This window comes from Squalius cephalus (assembly GCF_949319135.1).
Source record: "Squalius cephalus genome assembly, chromosome: 20".
Taxonomy (NCBI): Eukaryota; Metazoa; Chordata; class Actinopteri; order Cypriniformes; family Leuciscidae; genus Squalius; species Squalius cephalus.
In genome coordinates this window covers 16310243-16331397 of record NC_137141.1, presented here as the reverse complement: position 1 = coordinate 16331397, position 21155 = coordinate 16310243, and the positions used below count along the sequence as shown (strand labels likewise).

The 21155-nt window shown below is 38.6% G+C and overlaps 1 protein-coding gene across 1 annotated transcript; it reads right to left on the bottom strand.

Annotated features, from left to right (window-relative positions):
* Positions 1–1323: 1323 nt before the first annotated feature.
* Positions 1324–20900, bottom strand: setd3 (SET domain containing 3, actin histidine methyltransferase). The gene is made up of 13 exons (XM_079854028.1): positions 20817–20900; positions 19253–19380; positions 18525–18617; positions 17610–17758; positions 16900–16972; positions 15459–15715; positions 8892–8950; positions 7589–7703; positions 6012–6086; positions 4933–5099; positions 3800–3885; positions 3076–3236; positions 1324–1859 (listed from the first exon to the last, which is right to left on the bottom strand). The coding sequence occupies exons 2-13, from the start codon at positions 19353–19355 to the stop codon at positions 1395–1397; spliced, it is 1803 nt and encodes a 600-aa protein (XP_079710154.1). The 5' UTR covers positions 19356–19380; positions 20817–20900; the 3' UTR covers positions 1324–1394.
* Between the last annotated feature and the right edge of the window lie 255 nt (positions 20901–21155).

Below are 21155 nucleotides of genomic sequence, written 5' to 3'. Positions count from 1 at the left end.
GTGAATAATCACTTAAATTTCAGTCTGTTCCTTACCTAAAGCTATCATATGGCTTCAGAAGACTTGAAATATAGTGCAAAAGTTGCATGTATGGACCACTTTCATGAAGCTTTTTGGTGATGCGGCCCTTGGTTACCACAGTTGCAATTTTAAGCTTTAAAGTCTATATAAAAAATAAAAACAGACTTGAAACAACATTTTGGGTAAGTGAATAATGGTAGAGGTTTCGTATTTGGGTGAACTGTTCCAAAAAATAATAGTCCCCAATGTTTTGTGGTTTAAAAGTTGACAGAAACAGAGTTTTGCCTTGTGGGAGATGCACATCTGTAAATGCACAAGGTCTTCATCCTGGATCAATATTTCTACTTCAACTAAATGGCATTTGTTAAGGCTTAAAGATGACCACATTAGTTGCATGACAAATGAGAGATAACCTTGCAGTGAATACTTAAATAAAATACTTAATACTTGCATTAAAAAAAATAAGGAGAAATAAGTAAAAAAAAAAAGATTTCCCAAAGATCCAGTATGAGGGAGTTAGTCCTCCGAGATCATAGTCTCCATGTCCATTAACTGCAAGGTTGTTCATTAGCACAGAAGAATTCAAATGAATATATATACCATACTAAAGAATGAATGGTTTTAACACACAAACTTAGAATTACATTCACAGCAAAGAGTAACCATATGGCCACAAACAACCTCTTATCCTCTGGTTTAGGTTACAACATTCAAAACCGGAACTAATGTTCACTTTATTGAGACTTTCAGTAACCTTACTTTGTATGTGAGTAAAGTAACTAGCGTGCATCAGTGATGATCTCATCACAGATCAATGTCAGAACATAAAAGAGTAATGATTGTCAAGCGGCACTAAACGTCAAGCATGTTTCTGCCACGATCTACAGCAACGGCTGGTTAGAGAGAAGTAAAAAACCCTAAGTCAGCATTTTAGATGACTAAACAGAAACATCCTTGGCAACGTTACCATGTTAAAGTCTTCGATATATATATTTTTTTTCATTTTGTGAAGTCTGAGCAAGCCTTCATCTAGACAGGAGTCCTTATGATTGGTTACTTCGCCACCTTGTTACCAGGAACGTTTCTGGCAGCACGAGTGAAGCTACTACAAAAGAAAAGTTGTGGCACTGATTAAAAACTCAAACGAAACAAAAAATAAAAATAAAAATAAAATAAAACAACAGGCTTTTAATAGCTTGAGCTAGCTCATACTTAAGCTGCATTTATTAAAAAACGAAACAAACAAAAAAACATTTAAACTGAAAACCTCTGCATTTTTTTTGTTTAGAAAGCGTTTGCTCCTATTTGTGAGTCTCTTAAACAAAAATAAATAAATAGCAGGAACTAAGATTGCCACCGCGCTCTGGTCATGACTATTTGCCACCATCTTTTGGTTCACCTTCAGTTCGTTTGGTACTCGGGTCGTGCTTCTCAACCTCACACCCTTTCACCACTGCATCACTTCCTGGAGGATCCTCTTGAGTACCATTGAGATCTTTACACTGCCCGTTAAGAACAGGGGATTTGGAGGAGTCCAGGCACGCAGCGTCGGGCTTGATTTCGGCCAGGTTCATCTCCTCCTGAACGTGCTCGTCTTCTTCTTCCAGTTTGCGCAGGATGATGGGGAGTTTGGCATCGGCGTTCTCCAAAAGGGCGATGTCACTTTCTTCGTAGAGCGGCAGCGGGGCTCCTTCGTCCAGCTGCTTCTGGAAGTGCAGGCGCTTGGCCTGACCGCAGGACACGGCGCGCTCCAGAATCTCTTTCTCCGCCAGCCGTAGCTTTATAGCAATGCGGGAGTGCAGGGACAGGTCGGGCTTCTCCAGCATGGAGCGATCCTCCTGATCGAGATAACAACAGAGATCTTAAAATAATGACGATACTGGCTAACTTGACCACACTGTAAATAGTGAATAGTTGGATCAACTTAAAAAAATTACTTCAATTGGTAACACCTAAAGAAATTAAGTTTTCTCAACTTAAATTATCACGTTTTTCACGATAAAACGTGATAATTTAAGTTGAGAAAACTTAATTTCTTTAGGTGTTACCAATTGAAGTAATTTAAGTTGATCCAACTATTCACTTTTTACAGTGCATTATTGTTTAACAATCAGTAACAAATGAACTGCTAGATTACAAAATCAGTTATCACAAAAAAGTTGTTTGTTGTTTTTGATGTGACAGTAAAGACATTTGTAATGTTACAAAATATTTATATTTCAAATAAATGCTGTTGGATGCAAAAAAATTCAGCTTTGCCATAACATTTTTTAAATTATTTAATTATTTATTTATTTATTATTATTTTAAATTGTAATACTATTTCACAATATTTCTGTTTTCACTGTAAAAAAATCGTCTGTCATCGGCTATGCTTGTGTGCATCACTTATGATGTATGTGTTTAATTAATTACTTCTTGATGTACCTTTCATTTATTATTAAAACCCTATTTAAATAAACTTCTCATGAATTTATAGAAGTGGATGTTTATAATAAACCCACATAATTGAGCAGAGACATCTAGACAAGTATCTTAATAGACACTGATTTTAAAATGGGCAGTCTTTGCAGTTTCCACGATTTGTCTTTATTAATTTTATAATTTTATTTTTTCGTCGGATACCATCCATATTGAAATGAAATGAAACTAAAGCACAATGTCTGCTATCGAGACATTAGCATCCAGACATGATTAGATTTCTCAGAGGGCCGTTTAGTTTGCCGAAAAACACTATGTAATTTGCCCTGGAATTATTTACTGAAGTTGTGTTTAAAATCACAAAGTACCCTTGTGAAACACGAATTTCTCTAACGTCCTCCATGAAAACTAGTCAGTCTGAATAGGGCTTGTGTTAACATGTAGTTGCAAAATCACTTATAGTTAGTAGAATGTCTAAAATGGACTACAGAAATAAAGTGTAACCGATAATATGAAATGTTTCTAGCATATGCTACCTTTGTTCCCTATGCAATTTAAACATTTCAACAACTTAAAGATGCTTTGTAATATTTGTGTGAAAAGTTCAGATATTGTTTGAGATGGTTCCAGCACCTCTGAGGTCGTCTTGTAGGTTTTGAGAAGCAGCGCAGCCCGTGTTTCCAGGAACGTCCACAGCTTGATTTCGTTCTCCCAGCTGACAGGGAATTCAGTGTTGCCCAGGGTGAAGATCTTGTTGATGGCGTGATCGCCCACCAGGTAGTCCCTGAGTTCCTCTGCAATCAGAAATGCACACCTCTCTAGTTAAGGGAGTAATCTGCTGTGCAAGTGAGCCGGCAGGTCTGATCTGTGACGATTATGTAAGGTATGATTACACGGCTGCTAACGAGATGAAAGGGCTTGCCGAACGAGTGCGTCGCACGTGCACAACGCTGAATCCTGTCACACCAGTAAAAAAGAAGCCCCCAGCACAGGGGCCGCGCTTCGTTTAAAAATTAACATAAAAATTCTGAATAATGGATCAACTCAGACTTAAGAGGTCTTGCCAGAGGACATGGCCTTGCTTTATGGGATTTATGACAAAAACTTCTCTTACATGGATGCTAATAAATATTTAACTGACTCTGGATCAGTCCTTCCACACATCTACCACACTGTCTTGATCAATTAAACACCTGAGGGGAACGTGTTTAGGCTTCGTTGTCCTGTCTAGTTTAGTGCAAGGATGTGATATGGAATAAGGCATCTCACTTCCTGATTTATGGACCATAGGTGACCACTGGTGTACCTTAGTGCCATGCGTGATGGTACCAGGACAAAAACAAAAAAAGATTCTTACCTTCAGTCATGCAGAAGACACGCAGGAAGGCCAGGAGCTGAGCGGATATGGGCGGCTCGCTGCAGTGCAGGGCAAAGATACTGGACCTGAGGAGGAGAAGAACCGGAGAGGGTTCAAAGCACCAACTGACTCCCCCCCCGCTCCTCCACCCATCTCAAATTAAACCCCAATTAACTCCAGCGGAACGGGCAGGTGCTAATGGAAGCCTCCTGCCTGCACGAGACCGCGGCGCTGCTCCCCGTCGCATGACAACTGATTGATCTGAAGCGATGAGAGGCCACTGAACTTGATGCATTTTTAAAAACACGCTCAATCATTTATAATTTACCGTTTAATTACTGGAGCATATCTATGGCCTCTTCCTGTCTGACTTACAGGGGGATGAAAAGAAGCATCTAGACTCTGACCTGAATCAAAAGGTAATTTCATATGGGCCTGTGTGGATTTTTTTTAGAGACTTAAAGGATATTGATCTGTGTGATAGAAAGTTCACTGATAGTATTATGCCACAATAGAAGAGGTTTTACAGCACTGTAATTCTGTTACACTTGGATGATGATTCTTGCAGCAGTAGAACTCACCACTGAGACAGCCAGGATTGAATCGGATGTTAACATGCGATTCGAATACCTTACACATTACATTTACAAAAATGCTTTTCTAATGTATGGAGGAATTTGTTTTTAAATAATTACATGTACACTGCCCTCCAGTGCTGATGTTATCTATCAGCTAATAATAATAATTTCCTTAGTTTTATTATTAAAAAGTTCTAAAACTTGAATACCAATTTTTGTAACATGTCCTTAAGTGGCTATTCAAACTTCTTATTCACTTGGAAAACAAATCATATGATGGCAAAATTTAAAAGCATAAATGACAGACACTTTTTCCATTGCCTCTTTTGGCTCATCTTTACTGAAGAAAATAATAATGGAGGGAAAATTTATCAGCTATAAAAAGGTTTTCACAATTTAATTAATAAATACCTAATTTATGCAATGCAATTATGAGGTCTGATACGTTTATATTGAATTAAAACTAGACTAAACACTAAAATAATGATTAAAACAAAGCTAGTCAAAGACCTGACTCTACATAGATCATGTGTCATTTCTGTACGGGATACTCACGCAGGAATCCCTGCACGTGCCAGAACCTCTGCCTTCATGGCATACAAACGCTCGCTCTTGCTCACACCCAGCTTAATTTTCACGCGGTCGTGTGCGTTGTCCTCAAAGAAGAAACCATTGTGGATCACAAACTCTGCATTGGATCTCGTACCATAGAATATGTAGATCTGAGGGAAAACAAAGGGAAGAACTTTGTAATTTGACACATTACTACAACAAAGCATAATTGGCACTGCCTTTTATTTCATAGTGGAAGTAGACATGGACACCTGGACGCACAGGTCTATGGGAATGGATGCAATTTACACAGTGGCAATTTAGCCCTAAAAAAACTTCCTTCCCACACAACCGTCCTCTCAAAACACCGCTCACGTCTTCCCCTCAACAATACATCCACAAAATTTACAGATAATGCTGTGCAGAAAGTGTGTGAGAGAGAGAGAGAGATAAAACATAGTGCTGAAGAGAAAGAGAGGGGGCGAGAGAGAAGCACAGTTCAATCCTGTTCTCAGCCTCTCCACAGTGAGTTCCGGCCCAGTGCGAAATCAGCAGCAGGAATCAGGGATCAAACGGCTCTGTACGGAGCGACGCTCCTGAAACAGCCCCTCCTACTCCCCCCAACGCTTGTCCGAGTCCCACACGCCGGCCCCCGCACTCTCTTTCTTCTTCCACTGGCTGTCTCTGCGAATCTTATCAAATAATTCACATTCTGGAGAGAGGGGGGGTGTATACCTGGCCTGTCACAGTGTGCCCTGCATATCCGCTCTCCCCATGGCTGGATCTGAATGCCTCCGCTCTGATATTACCCCCGGGCCTTCGTAATGGCTGCTGGCTGATAAATGCATCACGGAAGCACAAGCATAGAGCAATAGTGCGAGGTGAGAGTGCGCGAATAGAAATTGAAAATGTACAAGAGCATTAGGTGGACAGTGCATGGCACGAAATCCACCCGCTGATTTTTGTCAATCGCATAGAGAGATGTGAAACTGTCCAAGGTATTTCTGCTGTAAAAGACCAATGGTCATCCTAATTGGGACCTGTAAACAGTTGAGCTGCTGTGATGGTGTTGTAAGACTCACCTGTTCGCCCTCTTTGTAATCTTTGAGAGCTACGCATTCGCATCGGTCATCCTCTAGATTGTAGCCTGTCGTAATCTAGAACAGAACAAAAAAAGTCTTGTTAACATTTGAGTCACGTCATATACCTTACAAGTATATTAATACAAGATTCAGCTATATGAGAGCTGTATGCATACATGCGTGTCATTTTTTTAAAGAAAAAACACTTATTTAGCAAGAATGCATTAATTTGATCAAAAGTGACAGTAAAGACTTTCACATTGATATAAAAAATAATATTTCCAAAAAAAGCTGTTCTTCTGAACTTTCTAATAATCGATGGATCCTGAAAAAATATATGTATTAAACAAATGTTTTTAACACTGATGATAAGAAATATGAGACCACAAACGTTTGAACGGTAGTGTATATATATATGAATAATATTTCACATGAACAAATGGAGAATGAGTTTCAATAATTAAGCAGTACAATGGCACTAAAGTTCAAGATTCCTGTAAGGCTTTTTTCATGAAATGTTCCACCTTATTTTATATGAAATACAGTCTCTAAGACTTATCTGTTCACTGACATCATCAAAAGCCACTTTTTAATGCCACTTTTCCCAGTTCAAGTGTTGGCATTGTTACTGAATTTTGTTTACACCTTTTCACCGTCCATTTGTTACCAGATCAGGGCAATTCCACGCAAAACTGTCACATCCATAACGCCAACACAATGCAATGGTATTTAGTTGGCGTTATGGATGTGACAGTTTTGCGCGGAATTGCCCATCACTGGAAACAGATTTTAATATCAGGTGCTAATAAACAGAGCTTGAGTCAACAAAAACATGTACCTTTCTGTTTTTGTCCTTTTTCCCAACTTTAAAATGTTAAATACAAACAATTATTAACCAATACTGCAAGGCTATTTCATTAAATATTTCTGTGGGTGGGAAAAGGCAAATAAAATGGCACTTACTAATGGTTATAGAGCCAACCTGTTAAAATAACACACCCTAACAAATACAATCCTTCACTATTAAATCTCTCAAAATCTTCAGAAATCAACTAAATCAAATAATCTTTGAGTAAATTGTACGAAAAACACTGCTACCAAAAAATGCAATATGTTTTTATTAGACCTTAACCAGGGGATTACCAGAAAAACAATTCATTACACATTTTAATGACCGTGATTTTCAATGCACATGGTAATTTGAAACAAAACTTCATTTGAGGATATAAGTGCATTACAGAGTCATATGAACAGAGGCGATATATTGCTCTGTGGCAAGAGCTGCTGAGCACAATCAAAGACAAATTATCCAAATAAATATAAAAGAACCCTTGGGATGAAGGCATAATCTACCGAAAAATCGCATTAGATTTTGCGCCCGCATTCCTTAAAAGTAAATGTTTAACCCCTGTACTTCAAGATTGCAATACAAGTGAAAGCACTGTAAACGTCCATGTCATGCAGGAATATTTAAAAAAAAAATGGCTGAACTGAATTGGTTGCAAAAACCTTCTGCTACCCATAAATGATTTGACAGGGAGTTCTTTGTTGGTTTTGCAGCAGTGCTATGGACTCACCAGGCCGTTGGTGTGGTTGCACATGTCCCAGAGAGGGATGAGGGCCAGTGTGACCCGACTTCCGTCTGCAGTAGGAATCTGGTTTTGACGAGTCATTACAGAAGACACTGCCCACCTGATAAACAAAATGGCATCGCTTCATTACAGATTCAAAACACAACTAAAACTGCTGTACATGTTAAAAGGAAATATAATGGAAAACAGGAATCTGATGTCGACCTATTTTATAATTAATAACATGAAATTCCATTTCCAGTCTACCCAAAAAACATGTATGGACACTAAGCTGCAAAAGCAGGTAATTCAGATATCCTTTAGAACATTAAAGTTCATGTGAACCGGACTGTTGCGATGTGAACCGAAATATTGTGATGCATTTCCGATTGAAATTGAAGACTGAAATGAGAGAGAGAGAAAAAAAAAAATGCAGACGGGGCTTGATTTTAGCACCTCCATGTCATCTCTTGCTCGCAGCAGACAGACGGTTGGAGGTTAAGTATATTCAGCTGAAGATTATGAAGACACGTCATTTTTTCTGTGAACTAATTGTCTAGTAATGGGTGTGAACAAAGTAAATGGGGTCAGTATTGATTTCATCTGGACTTTATTGCATCAACGCCCATGTTTACACACCAAGGCCTTTAGTATTCTGAATAGGCAGTGCTATTGCGCATTTAATTTGCAAAAATTAATCAAAACAGGGGTCAATTGCATACAAAATTCCTAAATGTACAAGGATAAAAATTACCTTTTTAATTCTAAAGGCCAGAGAGACGGTTGAAAATGGTCATGTAAAACTAAATTACAACTGAAAGAAAATCTTCCTCCATTACGAGTGGACTTCAGATTTTTTTTTTAAAGTACAGAATACAGCTGCTTTAATAGCTTGCATCAGGCAATATAATGACCTTAAATTTGAATTTGTCCAGAAGAGAGAAAAAAAATTCTTACTGATCTAGTCTAAATAATCTGGACATAATTTATTAAAAGGAACTTGAAGTCCACCGAAGACAACATTAGCTGTGACAAGACGCTATTCCATTCTCTTCACACATTACCCAACGGGAGCACAGACTTGCATCATATTCAACAATCTGAAGATGAAAGGGGACCAATGATAAATTATTCCTTCACAGATAATTTGGTGCTAATGAAAGAACAATGAGAACAAACGCCTCATTTTTAAAGGCCATCGCGTAGCCCTACAACCAACCTACGGCTCATCTTCCTGCTCTTTTCCTTTTTTGAACCTCAGCAGGGAAGAGAACTTCCTTTTTTAACATAGTAGGACATTTCAACCAACCTGTAGTCGTCAAAGGTAAAAGCATCCTTCAAGGGCAGTTTGCTGGCATTCGGATGAGTCTGGGAATTGAAGATGAAGAACACAGAGAGTGGAAGGAAGGAAAAAGGAGAAAAGAGAGTAAAGGACCAGAGAGGAGATATGGAGGTAGAGGGGAAAAAGGAGGAAAGAAAAGAGAGAGAGAGGGAAAAAAAACACAAATCAGTCAGTGGAATTTCATTATGTGGCTGCCTAACAGATCCTAACAAGAGTGTAGCCAGGCAAAGAGCGTCCAGTGGTGCTATGCAAGGATCATGGTGGCATTAGCCCCCCATACATCACTGTCAACTTAATTTGTTGTGCCCAGCAGCCGTCATAAATCTGCTTCATCAATTTGTGTGACAGAGAGCCACTGGTGCCACAGAAATCTACATTTAAAGCCACAGACTCGCTCCCTCCAAGGGCTCATTTGCAGCGGGTGTCATGGAGAGGGAAAAAAAAAAAAAGCTACAATCCCGAAGAAAAGGGAAAAAAAAAAAGGTAGGGAGCAAAGAATGCCAGGGTCTAATTCAGCCGGCCCGTAGCACCCTCCTGAACATGCAAAATGAGCCATAAAAATAGATGTAGGTATGAAGCTGAGAGTGAAGGATATTCTTCTTTTCCCCCACAGGTACCCTCATGGCTGTGTGTGTGGTGCTTGTCCTGTGAAATGAAGCACTGTACTCCACAATGAGGTACTGTGAAAACTGTAATGGTGCTGATATGTATATAACACAGTACATCAAAAAGCTTGCGCTCGAATATCATAATCACGACTCAGGTGATCAGTCCATCACACAGAACGAGTGATAAGATTGCCCAACAGACACAGGAAACAAAACAACAAAAGAAAATGTGAACTTTGCAGATTTCAAAAAATATAAATCACTTACAGATATGAATACAAAATAACCTCCATAATAAAGAGGTGTCTTTGACATGAAGGTTTTCATCTGCAAAAATTTTTTTTAAATTGAATGTTACATCAACATTCAGCATCACATTTCTGATCAAAGTTCATGCAGACACGTTGTGCCAAGTTTGACATAGACACGTTCGATGATTCCAAATTCATGAGTAGGGTTGGGTATTGTTTGAATTTTTTCAAAAATCGATTGTGATTCTTATCGATTCCTAATTTTGATTCCAATAAAGTTAAAAAATAAATTAATTTTAAAAAACTTGTATACCATTCACATTTATTCTAAGTCGTATTGCAAAACATTGTAGCTGAACACCATGAACAAAAATCTAGAGGCTAAAGAACACTTTAAAAATACCATAACAAAAACAACTAGCCTAATTAATATAAAGTTCAAGCATTAAAGTAAACACTCAGTAATTAAAAGAACAAATAAGCAATCGTACAAATAAATACAACTGAAAGATGATTGAAATAAACAAATTAAGATTTTCAGGTATTCAGGTACAGAAACTATAAATCAAATGTAAAAACCACTGCACTTTATAAATAAAATATACATTACAAATATAGTTACAAAGGTTATTCAGTCAAGAACTTTTCTCTGTCTTTAGTTGTTTGAATAACGGCAGCAGGAATATTAGGCTGCTGTCACTTTAAGAGCTGCGCGGATCCAATATACTGTTACACATGCGTTTTCGTCAACTGTTTACCTTCACTCAAGACATAATCAACGATGTTTATGAGGATATTTTGACATTTTTGTGTGTATCATTTGTCCGTTCAAGTACAAATAGACGTGGAAGAGAAATCAAGTTCAGTATTGCGCACTATACCGTGTGAGGCAGCTTTCTGTGCGCACGTTTTGGATGTGCGCACAGCACAGAAAACAGCATGCGAGACCTCATTTACTTAAAATCACTTTTTCTGTGTGTGCGCTTTGGATGTGTGTGGGTCTTCTTGCGCTTGAATGGTTTAAAGTTATATGAAAATGCACACAAAGGAATCGATAAGAGAAATCAAAATTTTTATTTTATAACAAATATGCGGTTCCAGGATTGGAATCCCAGCCCTATTCATGAGTTGATAAGTTAATAGATTAAAACAAAGTAAAGTTAAAATAAAAGCAATCAATATAAAACAATTACTAAAAAATTAAATAGTTTACAGTATTTGTTTACCTGCAAGTCATGTAACCATTAACCAAAATCAAAGAACTGGAAACATTAACTTAAAATACTTATTTGAAGTACACCCTAAGATTAGGCTAAGTCAAAGGGGTTCGGCTGACCAAAAAGTTGGGGAATCCCTACTGTAACGACTCATCAAGCTTGAATACAAAATTCAGTGAATAGTATCTTTAAAAGACTTATTTTATGGTGTTTTTAAATGCAAACAATGCTTTTTTTGTATGGAAAAGAGTAGCGTGAACACTCCTTTAGTGTTCCAAAAATATCTCCTTTAGTTTACTGGAGTTTATTGCGCATACTGGAAAGAGGGCGCAAACCCAAGCTGCACCACTAGGCTCGCAAACTGAGGAATAGAAGCATTAAATGCAAGCGCTCAGAAGAAGTGGATAACTTTTACCTTCCACGTCTCTCCCCATTAATCAATTTCCCTGACACTAATTGAGCCCCGTATTCCCCCTTGCTGCTCTGGAACCCACACACACTGACACAGTGTGGTCACATCATATCTTTGCCTGTAACTCAGTGTGTCGGCAGAGTAGAGTCCAGTTTTGAAATTGTTGTAGCCCTACAGCAGAGTGTGAGAACATGTACATCGGCTGCCTCTGCTGTGAGTAACCAGGCAAAGGTGAACACACTCAGGTGGATGAAGGTGTACAGGTCAGCTGTGATTTCATAAAGCATGACATAATAACAGAGCAAAGCCTGACCACTTTCTTTCATTTCAACCCCAATTCTAAGAAACAGGCTGACTTGGAAGCATCGCTCACGTACGCTGACGGACAACCATTAAAAGATAAGCTCTGGGTAAAGCCGGCAAGTCAGAATTCTGTGTCCTGGGTTGAGCCTCACATTGCAGATGTAGGGAAGTGGTTCATGTATGGATGGGGGGGAAAGCATATTACAGGTTTTGATGGAAGTAATAGGGCAAATCTTCAGAGAGTCAAGCGGTTCTCCGCAGACTTCTTGCAAGAGGATGTGCTGAAGCCAGCTAAACAAAGTAGAAGAAAAAAAAAAACACTTTTGCGCACCGGTAACCATTACAGGCCACCTGAAAAGGGTTAAAGAGCAGTTAATGATATTTTCAGTCCTCTGAGAGCCAAATACTCGAGTGCCCAAGTACCGTAATAGATTCAATTAAGGCAATAATTAGTTGAACAGAGTGATACACCTCGGGGGGGGAGGGCGAACCTGGCTGCAGAAAGGCCACGAAGAGGTCCGCCCGGATCCCTCTGAGTGCTGTGGGGATAGGATAAGGCCTCGAAGTCTGGAAAAACATAAAATGTGCTCATGTAAAGACTAGAGAGGTAGTTTGAGACGAAACAGAGGTACTTTTAGACGGCACGTTTGATGAGGTGTAGTTTTCGGAGATAAAGGGCAGCTGCACTGCTGCAGGTTCAGCTTGTGATGCATTAGCATCACCAGAGAGAGGTAATTCATCATGTGCCACAATGGCACCGCGGCTCAGAGAGAGACGAGGGGGGAACGGCCCTGTAAATCAATTAGAAAACAAAAGCTCCCACCACGAGTGCCTGCTCTCCTTAACGAGGACGGCGGGAAACGCGGCTAATTGGCCGGTGGCCTCCAGGAGGTCTTTCTGGAGCCGAGATCCCCAAGCACCCCATCCGCCACCATGGCCGGTATTAGAGAGCTTGATCAGTGCGCATGCTGAGGTTTAAAAAGGATTGATTTTTAACATCTTACTTCTGTTACGCCGACCGTTTCAATTCTTGACTTTGTGCACGTTACTGAAAATGACGAAACAGACGCATGCCTACATCGTCGTTCAACGTCGCAAACTCTCCCCTCATTTTCCGGGCTGCATCAGGAAGGTCAGACAGATATCTTCTCAGGTTTAGGGAGAGGGGGTGGGATGAGAGCATACCACTGGGACCCTGTTCATTTCTCATCAACAACGGCAGATGCAGCATGCCAAGGTTACTTTGCATTCGCTGCATACCGGGGTCACCTTATGAGGTTCACCTCCCCCACACATGCACGCATCCGGCCCCAATGAGGAAGGTACGGTTATCATTGGTCCCCCGCGGACACGGGAGGCGCTTGGATACTCCTCCGAGGGCGCTCGGCGTTGACAACCGCCTATCCCTCTTCACGCAGGCAAATATATAAAAAGCTACTCAATTCCAGCAGGTGAAGGGCCTTGCTTTCTCACTTCTTCTCGAGGAGAGGAGGGAGGGGGGGGCAAGGACCAGATAAAGCAGGCAGTGGGAGGAAGTAGAAGGGGGGCTGGGGTTGTCAGTCATGTGTGGAAGGTACATTCAGGTCAATTCAATTCAAAGCCAATGCGACAAGCTAATTTTCCAGCCCGGTCATCTGCGGCCGCCTCAGAAGAGAGGCTGACATTGACAGTAGTCATTACAGTGACACTGGCTCCCAACCTGAAGAGCCAAGAGGAGAGGAGAGGAGCGGACAGGACACTCACCGAAGGGCCGGCAAAACAACCCTCCCCCTCAACTGAACATCTTTGGGAAAAAAAAAAAAACCCAGAGCTTTATATGAGCAAAAGAGTTATGTTCATGTAACTCTGAACTCCTGTTTGAACACACAGAGAATGAAACCTTCTGTTCATTAAAAGGTTTACTCGGTGTGATCAATGTGTAATTCATTGCGCTAAGAGGTCATCAGTTCCTCCAGCTTTATTTTACCAAGTTCGTTTCGGAGGAAGTAACATTTCATTTAGACCAGTGCCCTTGGAAGCTTAACTCACTTCTGCCACCTAATGGACTACATATTCAAATTGAAATCGTTCACTACATATACAAATTGATTAACTTTCGGATGACTGATGCTGACGGCTTAAAGTAGCAGATGCATTTCGGTTTATTGTGTTTCCTGTTATTTGCCTCAGTCGCTGTATAGAAAACAGTATAAATACACTTGATTAAAGTTATTAACGGAGAAACAATAATACAGCTCCTAATTACACTTCCACCCCCTTTTATAAACTAGAAAGCATTTAATAAAGAAAATGTCAACAGATTTGCAGACAAAATGACAAATACATTAACTATCTGCATGAATATTTGATGCCTTATCTTGACAGTAATGTGAAATATTAGTTTCTTTTCCCTAATTGACAGTCATCTAATGAAAGAAACAAAATGTACCAGCAAAGATTTCGAATGAAAATTGGAGAGAACTGGGAAGAGCATATTATTGCTTCCTTAATAGCTAAGAGGAGGTCCAAGAACCAGGATAAAACTTATTGGACAGATCACAGGCTCGTTGAAATGAACTGCCATCTCAATGTGTCTGCATATTCAAGATTTGCATAACACTGAAATTACTTTTTATAGTAATATCATGCCCTTTTTGTTAACAAAGTGGAAATAAAATACATCCTAGAACTTGCCAGGTGACGCTACAACGGAATATTAAGCACTGATATTTGACTGGACTTATGCAAAATCAAAACTTTATTTTTGTTTAGTTTCAATGAGATATCTACAATCAGAAATCTTTACTTGTAAAGTAACAAGAAGATTTTATAGGCTAAAAGTACATTCCTATTTAATTTCTTATTTCTATATTATTTATAATTCCTTATTGTAACAGAGCAAAAAGTATCATATATTTAGCATTAGCATTAGCATATAAGTTTTTTTCTAGCACTAAAATCTAAAACTTCAGACATGCAGTTATTTAAAAAAAAACTAATTCAAGCCCACTTATGATTTGCTTTGAACACTACTTTGAGGGATAAACATCTCCCCCTGCTGGTCAAAGATTGCCACTGCAGCACCATCTCTGAGCCATGTCAATGGCAGCTTATCAGGGGCCCTGAAATTGGGTGCAAGAGGGCATTATAAAGCTCCTTTTACCCATCTCCAATGTGCCTTCAACAGCAGGGATCCTTTTAAAACTGGATTTCCTCACCTCAGCAGACAGCAGTGTAAAGGACAGCTATTCATGTGGCTAGAGAGTCTGAATAACTTGTCACGCTGATTGCTTAAAAAACCCTGCACTCAAATGGCTTGCAGTCCATGAGACACAGATAGGGCTATCAGTCGCCGCACTCATCAAAACTGCCATACGTACGAGTACAACTCTAGTTTACTGAAGAAAGTTTGTACTTTTGTGTAGCTGAAATGTGAGAGTAGGTGCTTAAGTTAGGTCTGTAATAACAGCTGAAGTTATTTTTCTTTGAAAAGTAGGTAAATATGTAAAACAGTATGCAATAACCAATTAACCCATAAAACACTTGATCACACCACATTGCATTTGGCAATCAACAAGAGGCTTTAATGACTGAAATGTATTCATGTTTTTTTGGTAGTGCAATCAGACTCAGTTAAGATTGTGGTTGAAAGTCACTTTTTCATTTCTCACACTCTAAATGAAAAATCAAGCCAAATGAAGGAATGAAAAGAATGAATAAATATATATGCATGTACATAGACAGTTGAGATAGCTGAGACTTACATGGATGACTTTGTAGAAATAGGCGTACTGTCTCGCTGTGTTTTTATATTGACTGAGCACATCCTGTATGGCTTGTGTGGCCAGCAGGTGGCGCACTTCCTCCTCTTCAAAGTACAGGGGGGTGTCGTAGTCGGCAGGCAGGGTCTTGATGTAGGGCAGCCAGGGAGAGCTGGGATTGGCCCGTTCACACAGCAAGTGTAGAGCCAGGGTCACGTTGCCCATGGCCTGTAGGATCCGGTCCTGACTGTACAGCGGCCCTGTGAATAAAGGTTCAATTAGGGGTCTGTCTGCAATGGTTTCCAGATATTAAAACAGAACTAATTCTTTTCACTTACAATTATGCTGTTTTCACGCTACCTTTTTGACGTGGCCCCGTGTTTAATTGAGCAGAAAGCTTGGTTTGTTTGAAAGTTAATTCAAGTTTATATCGGGTCATGTAAACCACAGTATAGATACATTTTGAAAATGTGCCACTTTGCAAATGGTTCGGATAACAACTAGTGTTGTTATTGTTAACTAAAACTATTAAAAAACATTTTCAGCAATTTACATAAAGCTGAAATAAAACACACATATACATACACACACACACACACACACACATATATATATATATATACACATATACATATACATATACATATATACATACATACATACATACATACATATATACATACATACATACATACATACATACATACATACATACATACATACATACATACATACATACATATATATATATATATATATATATATATATATATATATATATATAGATGAAAAACTTTATTTTAGTTTAGTTAAAATAATTTTACCAAAAAATAGTAAATTACTAAAAATGAATTAAAGCTAAATAAAATGTGAAAATTAAAGCTAAATAAAAATATAAAAAAGACAGAAATATATATAAAGCGAAACTAAAATATACTACAAATATACTAAAGTTAAGTATATAAAGTATAATAAAATGAAAAATAAAAGCAAATAATAGCAAATATGACTGTATACAGTATAAATAATACTAAAACAGCACTAGTTCTAAATCAAATGTTTTGTAAGTGTGAAAACAACATTAATTAACATGTACATGGTAGGACAATTTTAAAATACAACAAAAATAAGTTGTTGTTATTATTATCATAAAATAAAAAATATCGTATTGAAAAAAAATCATAGAAACAAAATTGTGTCATGTTTGCCTCACACACTTGCATGTATTACCATCTGTTGAACGAGTCAAATACATTTTTTGTGGTAATCAATAGATGCTGTTGATGGAGCTAAAAGATGTATTTAACATGGGACATTAAGGTAATATTTATATAAATGTCTTGTGGTCATTTAGAGAAACATTTGCACGTTTCAATGTGGTATTGCATGTGATTGTCATAGTTTAAGGTCAAAGACTGGCATTGCTACACTAAGCGAAACTCACCAAGGACAGAGTTCTTGGCGGATTCCACAGTCATCAGCATTTTTCTAGGGATCCAAAGGAACAGCTCCTCAGCCTGAAATGGACAGAAATGAAAATAACACGGTCAAAAACTCACATTCAAAAGCTCCAATTGTTACAATGTACAATTGAATAAAGATTTATTTTGATTACAGGGCTAGTTCTTTCCTGACACATTCAAATTCCACTATTTTAAATAGAAACCTTTGAAATATTGTGTAAAACTACATTTCGTAAATAACAATTAGCTAAAGAACCACCCGAATATTGAACCCAATCAAGTCTGGAGGTAAAATATGACCAATCGTTAACCTCTACATATCAATCAGCACTTTCACTCCTAAAGCACTATCAAGGTTAATGGGAAAATAAAAAAAATAAAAAAATAAATCTACTGCCAGTGCCAAAATACAGTACAGGTTGGATTACTTGTTTCAGCCCTCAACTGAATATATGACAGAACGCTGTGTAGGTGGGCAGAAAAAGCAAGCACATCGCACATATAATTTGCAAGGGATCTAATCTCCATAATTTTCCATGAAGTGTGTGTGTGATGCTAAGAACACTATCAGCATGACGCCTGGTTCATACTGTACCTTATTTTGGCTAAGAAGAGCCAAAAAACGTATTATCAAGTCTCGACTCATCCAACTTATCCTCAGTATGCGGACTAGGTGAGGAAAAACACCAACCTTAATATCTTTGGTGGCCTTCAGACCATATCCTTCGTCTGCAAAGTTGGAGATCTCAAAACCATCACAAGAAGCCCCGCATTCTGCGGCCCAGGCCATCAGCTCGGAGAAAAAGTCTTCCCTGATTCCCTCAAACGATACAGACATCCCTGAGGAAATAATACAATCCCATCACAAGCTGATTTAGCTATTGTATGTATATTGAACATCAGCGTGAGAAGTTCTCTCTGTAATGAATTCCATTATTCAACGGCACTCTGCTGTATTATGTTGCTGTAACACCACACAAGTGAACCTAAACGGTGCTACATATTACTCTTGTATATCTTACTGCATAATGTGCTGTCTAACGTTTATTCTAATGGATATTTATGTGTTCTAAATGCACATCTCAGAGACTCCCACTGAGTATTTTATCAAGTAATGTGATAGGATCATTCTCAAGTCTTTACATCACTGTATAACTGAAGCTACTTCTGTGTTTGTTTCATCAACTTACTCCATGTAATGTGCATTTTGTTATCAAATTCATTCTATCAAATAAAGAAATGTACAACAAGCCATCTTTTATGCTAAGTTTTCTTGTACTCTTTTATGTTGCTGGTAAAGGTAGTTGAGATTCTGTCAATATTTACTCACCCTCATCATGTCTCACACACACACACACACCAAAATATCTCATTTTGAGCTTATCCACAGAAAAAAAAAAGTAACGAGAGCAAGTAAATGACAGAATTAATTTCATATCTGGGTAAACTATTAAAAGTTCCACACCATCTGTTTTTCCGTCCTCTTTATTCTTGCAACTAGGACGGTTAAATGCTTAACAATAGCCAATGGCAAATCAAAGGGAAAACCACGCTACATAAAAGCTCGAGAACTGCTAAATCATATTCATGTGAAGCAATAACGTACCTTTCTGTTTCTTACGGATCTTCTCCACCAGAGCTCGGATCTGAACATATTCCTCCCACTCTTTCCCAGGAGAGGGAGCAGCGCTGCTGCACTCTGAATGGGGAAAAGAAAAGAAAACGTTCCAATAATTTATATTTATCAATCACTTATGCTTGGATCAACAGAATCCAAAAGGGGACTGTGGGGAAATAGCTTAGTGCTCTAGTTCCTGGAGTAACCAAATGCTGGCCGATTCATTTTCTCTTCCGGCTGCTTTTGTAAAATGTTGCGGCATCTATCGGCCTGGTAAAAGTCCTTGCAGAGCACAGACCGCAAATTGTCTTTGATATAAACAAATGCATGTCCTTCCCAAAATGACATGCTATTTTGGAGAGATTTTTGATGTATGGTTTAAAAATGTAGATTGATGACCAAATGATTCCATGAAGTACCACCGTACCCTTGAGCACGACCTCAGGAGGCTCCGTTTGTATAAAAGCTACAGATGATTAAATACTACATAGATTTACTTCTACATTAGGAAATCCTTCACACGGAAGATGTTTCATTTTCAGGATCCAGTTGCATCTTTAACACCACAACAAAATATTATAACAATCATGCAATGCGATTATGGATTAATCACAAAAGCCTTTTGTGTAGCAGCGATGCACACATCCATGGGAGAAAATCATTGCAACGGTATTTCAGAGCAGGAATGCAGCCATGAAGAATGCTTTTATACTCACTCTGCAGAAGTTCAGAAATTAAATTCATCATCTCTTTTGGAGAAACCGCAGCTGTGGCACCGGTCCCCGATTTCTGGGTCTTCACTCTGCTCTTTTTGCCCATCTTGCTGGTCTGGGAGAGAGGATGGCTGTGAAAAAAAATGCAAAATGTGAAAAATACAGTAAAAAGCAAGTAAAAATATCACTAAAATGTGTACTGTACATGCAGCCTATGTACAGTAAATGAGCCAATAGTCTGAGAAGTACTGGACTCCAGTCACTCCACACTTCTTATAAATATTTAGGTGTAGTGGACTAGGTACAGTATATTTATAACTAAATGGAAGAAACATGTGAATGTTTCACATCCAAATAATCTCTGAATCTGAAATCACTGCCAAGAAAGGTTAATGGTCTCTGTGAGGGATTAAACGGATGGCTACAGCGAGCCAAAGGGCACTAAATCAGGTACTTAATTGTAAACAATGAGTGTGTGCCTTATATGAAACTAATCAAATACAACATGCTTGTGTGTAGTTAACTTCAATAAATGAGTCATATGGCAGCTGTTCCCATATTTCAAAAGCAAATTTGGGCAACGTACAAAACTGCAAGAATATTTCAATGGTAAAAGCATACGTTAAGAAAGCTCCACTGGTGCACTGTTTATGATTGCAATCATACATGCATTAACTTACTTTTATATAGAATGCCATACATAGGCCTAATACACAATATGCATGGCCAGCTGAACTGTCAAATTTTCAGATGAATCCAGAAGATGTCAAAGCTTAGGCTAAATCTTAGATATTTCCATCAAATCACCGAAAATGAGAGGCACAATTGTGTTACTGAAGAGCAAATTGGATTGAAACACTTAAAAGTAAGCTACTTAAGACTGAAACCATCAGAGAAAAGGAGAAGCAATGCAATTATACTGGCTGACAGCAAAGACATGCAACATAAAACAAACTCAACAGATCAATATTCAGAATACAAGATCAGAATATATTAAATAATAATATCAGCAGCTCGATGCCTTAAAATAACTGGCCTTGCCCAATGCATCTATTCAAACCAACCCACCAGTAGATGATCACCTTCTTCACACCATTGCACAGCATGCCAGTCTTCATTTTAAACACTGGGTGGTCCAGTGATCAAATGCATGAATTAAAACCTTAACATATATATTCATCCATTCATATTCATCTAGCTATCTGTCTGTTCCTGGCCCAAGAATCCTGGTTAGCTGCCTACACAGACTTCATTTTAGCGCCTTTGAAACAGACAGCTTTCAAAACGTTCAACAACATTTTGGGCAGCGTAAGTTACTCGTCTCTTCAAGCTCGCCTACGACGCCCAGATATGCTGTCTAGGTAGGCAGCTCACTAGTTTTTGAGACACGTTCAATGTGTTAATAACCAGCATGCTTGTGTTTCGCAATTTGCTGAATTAGACACCATTTACAGCGTACATTTGCCACGCATTTACATGCATGTGACGTATTACATGTTGTTTAATTATACACACCTCGCGCGTATTTGCAAACATCACATTATGTCACATTATATACCAAAACTACCTTCCAATTGACTGCAGGGATCCTCCTGTCAACCTGGAATTCAATCCTCTTCAGCTCGGTTTACTGGTAAAACCTAACCTTTCTTCAGAGACAAAGCCACGCCCTAATAAGATTTCTAAAGAGCGGATTGGGCCATTGAAGCGTTTCTCCCGCCCTAATCTTGTCCAGAAACCAATTTTAATTGGCTAATGTTACATACGCAACTGCATACGTGCGAGCCAATTGGTTAAAGTGTAAATGTATTTCACTTCGCTAAACTGTACGTATCTATTGGTTTTCGCTAAGGCGGTACCCGTTTGTCGTGACTTCACTGGTCGCGAGAGGAGTCGATCTGTTTGG